The sequence below is a fragment of the Gymnoscopelus microlampas genome (assembly GCF_963454915.1).
Source record: "Gymnoscopelus microlampas genome assembly, chromosome: 22".
NCBI classification, from domain to species: domain Eukaryota; kingdom Metazoa; phylum Chordata; class Actinopteri; order Myctophiformes; family Myctophidae; genus Gymnoscopelus; species Gymnoscopelus microlampas.
Window position 1 is genome coordinate 5,770,459 of NC_139959.1, and position 8,688 is coordinate 5,779,146.

At 41.2% G+C, this 8,688-nt stretch overlaps 1 protein-coding gene across 1 annotated transcript; it reads left to right on the top strand.

Annotated features, from left to right (window-relative positions):
* Positions 1 to 407: 407 nt before the first annotated feature.
* On the top strand, positions 408 to 8,412 carry LOC311039092 (extracellular calcium-sensing receptor-like; the record flags this gene model as incomplete). Its single annotated transcript, XM_084048732.1, has 10 exons — positions 408 to 458; positions 2,494 to 2,624; positions 2,743 to 3,037; positions 3,859 to 3,945; positions 4,573 to 4,842; positions 5,398 to 5,592; positions 5,934 to 6,209; positions 6,972 to 7,199; positions 7,287 to 7,410; positions 7,499 to 8,412. 10 exons carry the CDS (start codon positions 408 to 410, stop codon positions 8,410 to 8,412), a joined length of 2,571 nt encoding a protein of 856 aa, XP_083904858.1.
* Between the last annotated feature and the right edge of the window lie 276 nt (positions 8,413 to 8,688).

Consider the following 8,688-nt stretch of genomic DNA (forward strand, 5'->3'; position numbering starts at 1 on the left):
ATGCATTTTCTGTTTAATAAAGAGCTGGAGAGACAGAGACTCCTGTTACTGAACAAACGTTCTATAGCAATGAATGTTCAGAATATAGAGCTATTTAACACTTATTTTAACAAAAGAAAATCATGCCCTGCCTTCAAAGTCTATCCTGTATAATATAATATATATATATAATATATATATTAATATCAAAAGATCATATGTAAAAAAAAAAAATAAAAGTCATGGTATTTTGAGTGGTGCCAGCCACTCCATCAAGTGACTGAAGCTGAATTCCAATACCCCAAAATCTCAACCACTCGCTCACTCCCACTCGGTCACTCCAGCTTGACCCGGGAATAGTTTGGTCCCAATTGGTCATTTGCTTTTTGAAGGAGCCGAGTGGAGTCGAGTGGAGGAGCCAAGTCGGCATGGAGCGAGTGTACAGGAAGTGTAGGCTCGACCACTCTTCACATGTCCTCGTATGTGGTATCTTAAAACCACAGACTTACGGGTTTTAATGCACTATACTAATTGCCAACAACGCCATATTGTAAAGTTAGTTTGATGTTCCAGAGATGTGAATAGATGTTTGAAGAATGGATTTGAGTCATCACTCCGTAGTGAGGTTCGTTGCTTCGGATTTATTTCATGGAACAAACAGAGTACAAGCAGTTTTCTATGGAGACCCTGAGGTCCCCACAGGCGACCCTTCGGCCTCTGACACACACTCAAGCCTACATTTTACAGTATATTTATAGTAGTGAGATCTAACAAAAGTACATGGGTGGGTGTGTCAGCCCTGTAAGGTGGGACCCCACCTTCTCTGGCTCTCCACATTTGCAACTGTAAAGAGTCAGGAAAGGAAAGGTGTCAGCCTTGATCACAAATGGATAGACGCACTGTCTCCAAGATAAGACAATAGTCAATGCTAATTGTACCCCCACCCGGCCAGGCCCGCAACCACCCACAATATACTCTTCTGTCTGCAGCTTACTTGTGAAGTGAAGTCATCTTACATCTATGAAATATACTACACTCGTGGAAGACTTCCGCATCACGTAGACGTTTTTTTCCTTCTCCCGTGACGTATACATGGTCCTCCTCCACATGTGGCCGCACAATCACTGCTTCAAATCCGAAACCATGCCAAACCCCCCTCCCACTCGCTGCCCCGACACACACACACACACACACACACACACACACACACACACACACACACACACACACACACACACACACACACACACACACACACACACACACACAGTTTAGCAATTTATTTATGTCCACACACAGGGAACGCATACAGGGACACAAATATTTTAGGTGCAGTAAAGGTTGCATTCACAAACTCATGGATTTGTCCGCATGATACAACACGCATGTCATTCAGCACTCCATAGGCACAAGTAGTGGCGGCTTTGCCATATATGGCAGTAGAGACAGCACAATACCTTGCCATCCTTTCTGCCTCGTCTTTGGGCATCCCAAGTTGTCGAAACCCTCCAACAACCAGTCCGTGGGTATGTCCTAGGCTGGATTACCAGAGGAAACAAAGTTCTTGGTCTTGCACTGCTGCTTGGTGTTAAAGCGCTCTCTGTAGTTCTTCTCATGGGCCTGGAAGTCCACCTATTGCTATTCCGACAGCGGACGGACATACCGCTGGAAGGCCGGCGGGTCTATTGCCTCTCTTCCCGGTAGCTGTTCACGGGAGGGGCCGTTAGGTAGCGTCGGCTGTTGGTAGATTCCCCCGGGTGAGTAGTGCCTTCTTGTATACAAGCTACATAGTCCACAGAAGTTGCAAATCCATCCACTGCACCTACTACATTGACGATGGTATCTACAACGGGGCAGTTTAACGTCATGCCAAGGACGCTCCACTTACATGCTCTGCTCGCAGGCGGAAATTATACAAAGAAAATCTACTATATTACAGAACATATCTTTTGAGTCTTTTTTCAGGTAAGTTACTATTCCACCTGCTCCTGTCTGAGTGACCAGAATAAATTATTTAGAACAATCCCAAGTGATGCTTTCCAGGTGAAGTTCTACAGACTAAAAATCTGTTGGTATCAAGTAGTATATATCACACACACACACACACACACACACACACACACACACACACACACACACACACACACACACACACACACACACACACACACACACACACACACACGTGACAGGGTCGAAGAGGGGTACCCTATTGCTTAGAATATTATGGAGAGATATTTTTATATGAAAGGATTACTGATGTACTGTATGTTATGTATGTTAAGCCCTGCCCCTACTTCTGCCTCTGCCCAGATGGGTGTAATGACATAGGTTGACTCAGGGGATGTGCTAGCACTGTGTATAAAATGCAACAATGGGGGGATTAGAAAGAGGGCAGTCATGAGGGCTTCTCTAGACACACACCTGCTTTTATATGACCTGTACTTGACCTTGATGTTGTTCTCTTCATTCTCTCCTTTGTCTTCTTCACCTTCCTCTTCTTGTGAGTTACAGGCACAGTTTAAATTCAACAGAATTTCCAGGGCTGGAGACTTTATTCTGGGTGGCTTGTTTACAATCCACTTCTCCTCTGTCTTCCCTGAGCTGTCTTTCACCTCCAAGCAACAAGACCTCACTTGCTACGGGTGAGTATCACAAATGCAATAGCAAGCATGAGAACAGTGACCTTGTTGTTATGCATAGTATAGGATTAGTTGATATTGAATATTTATACAAAGATAAATTAAACATTTTGTGTGTTAGTTTTGATATTGCAGGATTCAGGCAGGCCCAGACCATGGCTTTTGCCATTTCTGAGATCAACAGAAACCCCAGCCTACTACCCAATGTGACTCTGGGATATAGTCTCTATGATACTTGTCTCACTCTTGGAGGTGCATTTCGTGCAGCATTGTCATTGGTCAGTGGGGGAGAGGAGCAGTTTCACCTGGATGAGAGCTGTGTTGGCTCCCCTCCAGTGCTTGGAATTGTGGGTGACGAAACCTCAACACATTCTATTGCCATCTCTAGTGTACTAGGTTTGTACAGAGTGTCCATGGTAAGTTTCACGTCACCAATTTTATATACTTCATTATGGTTGTTTTGGTTATTTACAAATCTCTTTGTACAGCTTGAAAGGCATAGAAAGTATTTACTTGCAGGCAGAGCATATATGAATGGATCATGAAGCAGGTTTTCAAAAGGTCTGAGCACAGTGCATCCGTGTCAGAGGTTTGATTCTCTGCCAGCATCTGCGAGTAGGAATCCTTTGGCCCCGAGTTGGGTTGGTGTTATAGTCAGATATAACATAATGTATTTTATTTATATAATAATTGAGTCGGGGTGTAAGGTATTTGGAGAGATATACAGAATGCTATGGACATTGTATTTTTAACCTTAAACAATATATATCAATCACTGTGATCAATACATACAATAGGCCTAAGGTTACAACACATTTATGTTGCAATAAACATTTGCAACATGTACGGACGATGTATGTGCCTGGTCTCGCAAGATCCCACTCTTAATTCTGAACAGATATTAGAGGGGGGCAGTGATAACCCCATAGACTTTATTGCTATCAGCCTACAGCTTGTTTTTCTTAATCTATTCTTAATATATCTTAATAAAAAAGGTATACTGTACATTTGCCGGGTAATTCATTAGGGGCTAAAACCTGGTTGCTGTGAGTTTTATGAGTCGCTGTCCATGGTGCTTAAGAGCACAACAGAGTAGTACAGGGTCTAGAAGACATTGTGTACATTGTCTACATTGTGATTATGAAGGTTATCACATGCTCTGCTTGCAGGGGAAACAATAAAAAATAGAATAAATGAATCTGGTGTATTACAGAACAGATGTTTGTGTCTTTTTCAGGTAAGTCACTATTCCACCTGCTCCTGTCTGAGTGACCAGGATACATTCCCATCCTTCTTTAGAACAATCCCAAGTGATGCTTTCCAGGTGAATTTCTAAAGATCTGTTGGTATCAAGTAGTATGTTCCACACACTTAACCAAAGCATCCTTCTAGTGAGTGTAAAGGCCTCTAACATTCACTCAACTCTGATATGATTCACCATACCAGGTTCACAATACGATTTTTTCAACAAAAGTATTTTCCAGACAAATGACTGAAAAAAAAACTTTATTATTTCCCTACAAAAATCTTGTATTTTTTTACCAACTGTATTTTCTCTTTCCTCTTTTCAATACTATATCAAATTAAATAATGCATTTGTATTCCTGAGGTAGATACATTACTGTAACTGTAAGGTACACATTAAGGCATATACTTTTTTTCTTTAATAACTTTAAATATATTTTATTTTAAAATGAAATGAATTAATTGTAAAACATATATCCCAGATGAAATAAATAAATTATAAAGAAAACCTCTTCAAATAAACAAACTAGGGCTAAACCTTTGTCAACAAAAGGTCTCTGGTGATAGCGTCAAAAGAGAATGATTGTGGAATCTGTGCAGGAGATTCACAAATGTACTATGCGAATAACCTAGTCTAAGCAGCGCTTAGTATTCACATAGTGGTACATTTACTTAGTAAGCACTATTCCCTCCATTATTTATCCAGGTGCAAGCTATGCTCCAGATTATGAGGCGGTATGGGTGGACCTGGGCAGGACTGCTGTTGACTGATAATGACTATGGACGCAACGCTGCCCGATCCTTGGAGTCTGAGCTGGCGCAGTCTGGTTTGGGTTGTCTGGCATATGTGGAGGTTCTGCCCTGGGACCATGACCCATCTGAACTTCAGAGGATTGTCACTGGGATGAAGAAATCCACAGCTCGTGTGGTCATTGCATTTGCATATGAGGGCCATATGGTTCATCTAATGGATGAGGTTGGAGACATGCTAATTTAGGCATTCATAATTTCAAAGAAGCCAAAATGAGTTATATTTGAGTGAAGACATCTTTTCATATATAAAGTAGATTGCAAGCATTGCAATAAGCATAAGCAAACAAATAACACAATTCACATACCTCACTACTAATTAGGTTATTTTAATGATATTAATTCCACATTCCATGTGTAATAGTTTATAGACACTGGATTATACATGTGCGTATTTATCTGTATACTAAGGATGCATGATATTTATATTTGGCTGATTACAGATTAATTGCATAGTCAAACGGACCGAGACAATACCAATATTGCACTACACGTTTCCAGTAGGTATAACACCTGGTATACAGTAACTATAATGTTCAGCTACACATTCAAACATAAATATCATAAAATAAAATATTGGCTAGAAGTTACCAATATATTATTTCTGTATCGATTCTATACCGATATTGCATTCTTAAGGCTGATATTGCGGTTACCGATATGATGACCGATTAATTGTGCATCCCTACTTTATACCGATATATTTTGTTTAACACAATAGGTGGTAAAGCAGAATGTGACAGGTCTGCAATGGATGGCCAGTGAGGCCTGGACAACATATACTGGACTCCAGACTGCTAAATTCATGCCATACCTGAGAGGCACCCTGGGCATTGCCATCCGTCGTGGAGAGATATCAGGTCTCAAGGACTTCTTGTTGAAAATACATCCTGAAAACAGCCATGACAACACCATAGTGAGTCTTTTGTTAAATGTAATATTCAAGCTGAAATTACATACTGATCTGTTTTTATGGCATGGCTTTATAAGAGGCTGTCGTAAACAGGAGCTAATCTCGCAAACAGTTGAACCGATCAGCACTGCAGTATTTAAGATTTTTTGGAAATATGTAATTACATGTTATATAGTGGAAGTACATTTTGACCTGAAACCTCGCCCAAATAGATGACTGACACTGGCTACATGATGCCTACATGAAGCCATGCGTTTCCATGTGGATCTTGAGATATGATTCGATATTTAAATATTCACAAGGTATTATATTCATGCTTAAAAGGCTTCATTGTGTTCCTTCAGGTGAGGCAGTTTTGGCAGCACACATTTCAGTGTAAATTTGCGCCCCTTCCATCAGGGTGGGTGCATGCTGGTGGAAGGGTGTGTACTGGACAAGAGGATCTAGCAACAGCAGAAACTGCCCTTTTGGATGTGTCTGACCTCAGACCAGAGTACAATGTGTACAAGGCTGTGTATGCTCTGGCCCATGCTCTCCATGACATGTTACAATGTGTGCCAGGAAGAGGGCCTTTCATTGGGCACAGCTGTGCCAGTTTGCAGACAATACAGTCATGGCAGGTGTAACACTAATTCTGTTTACCTGTTAATGCTGCTAGTTGGACTCAAATTTAGAATATTAATGAATATGTAAAGATGGCAATTTGCTTATAGTGATGTATAGTAATACTAAATGCATGGCAGTAAATGTTCATGAGTATTTGGATCACTAACACAGTTACATTTTTGGGGGATCCTTATACTTACTATGTTGTAGATGCATGCTGGAAACCTGTATTGCCCTCTTTTTTAATGGTCAGATGGTTTAATGCCCCACATTTTGACTAAAATATGAATGTTCCCAATCTGAGAACGAAAGAAAGAAAGAAAGAAAGAAAGAAAGAAAGAAAGAAAGAAAGAAAGAAAGAAAGAAACAAAGAAACAAAGAAACAAAGAAAACAAATATCACAGGCCCATTTCTGACGCCAGCATTTCTTTAAAGGGATTGTTCACTCCCAAAATGACTTTTTTTCTATCGATTACACACCCCATGGAGACTTGAATTCATGGAGATTTTTTTGTTTTTGTCACATTCCTAAGCCAATACTTTTATGATCCGGTAGGAGACTCAAAGTGTCAACTTTGAGTCTCCTACCGGAGACAATAGCATCTTTCCACCGGTCATCAAATGATTGGATCATGAATGCGACAAAAACAAAAAAATCTCCATTCATTCAAGGCTTTATGGGGTCTGTAATTGATTGAAAATACGTATTTATTTTGGGTGAACTATCCCTTTAAAGTAAGTTTGCTCTTCATAATTTAGCTCATGACCATTTCTAGCTCATGTATTACCTGGAAAAGATCAACTTCACCACATCATTTGGTGATCATGTATCATTTGATGAAAACGGTGATGCTTTACCAATCTATGATGTCATGAACTGGGCGTGGCTCCCAGATGGAAGCACAAAGGTTCTCAATGTAGGTGTGGTAAAGAAGTCAGCCTCCACAGGTGAAGAACTCATCATTGATGAAGACAAAATCATCTGGAACTTTGAATCTACAAAGGTCAATATGGCATTCTAAAATAGCTAATGTTGATGTGAATGTAATTTAGTTAAGACTGAAATTGATCATTGCTACTTTCCTCTCTAGCCTCCTCGGTCAGTGTGCAGTGAGAGCTGTTCCCCTGGAACCCGTGTGGCCAGAAGGAAAGGGGAACCTGTCTGCTGCTTTGACTGCATTGCTTGCTCTGAGGGAGAGATCAGCAATGAGACTGGTAGGTTTACATTATGGAGCAATGTACAATAGGATATATTTAAGACAATACTGTACTTCTATCATTTTAACCTTGCTGTCTTCATTAGACTCTACAGAGTGCACCAGTTGTCCAGAGGACTTCTGGTCCAGTCCCCAGCGTGACCACTGTGTCCCTAAGAGCCTGGAGTTCCTCTCCTACCATGAGGCCCTGGGTATCTCCTTGACAACCATCTCATTGCTGGGCACACTTATCTGTGGCTTTGTCCTGGGAATCTTCATCTATCATAGAAGCACACCCATGGTGCGCGCCAACAACTCAGAACTCAGCTTCCTTCTTTTGCTGTCACTCAAACTATGTTTCTTGTGTTCACTTCTGTTCATTGGCCGTCCCACACTTTGGACTTGTCAGCTGAGGCATGCAGCATTTGGGATCAGCTTTGTGCTGTGTGTCTCGTGTATCCTGGTAAAGACTATGGTGGTGTTGGCTGTGTTCAAGGCCTCCAAGCCTGGGGGTGCAGACATTATGAAGTGGTTTGGTGCTATGCAGCAGAGAGGAACAGTTCTGGCTCTTACTTCTATCCAGGCAATAATCTGCACAGCCTGGCTTGTGTCTGCCTCACCAACTCCTTATAAAAACACACAATACTACAATGATAAGATAATCTATGAGTGTGTGGTGGGATCAACAGTTGGTTTTTCAGTGTTACTGGGTTACATTGGTTTACTGGCACTCCTCAGCTTCGTCCTAGCGTTCATGGCAAGGAATCTTCCAGACAACTTTAATGAAGCCAAGTTAATCACTTTCAGCATGTTGATCTTCTGTGCCGTGTGGGTAGCCTTCATCCCAGCATATATTAGCTCTCCAGGCAAATATGCAGATGTAGTGGAGGTATTTGCTATTTTAGCATCTAGTTTTGGTCTTTTGGTGTCACTGTTTGGACCAAAGTGTTATAACATCCTGCTGAGACCTGAGAGAAACACAAAGAAGTCCATCATCGGTAGAGGCACCACCAAGACCTAGCGATAATATTTAAGAAATCAATGAGTGGTTTATCACTAATGCCATTTCCTCACCAGCGGTGTGGTGGGGATTTATTCACCGTTGGAACGCTATTTAGATGACGTTGTGTGCACGAGCACTAGGCTATTGTTCTCGCTTTAGTACCCTATTCACAACGTCACAAAACAGCAATCTATGGCCAGCGACATGTAAATGTATCAATAGAGGTGACAGCGTTACCGGGTGAATAGGTAGGTAGGTATAATGCATTAAATGAGACTATATTGCCTGCCTGTT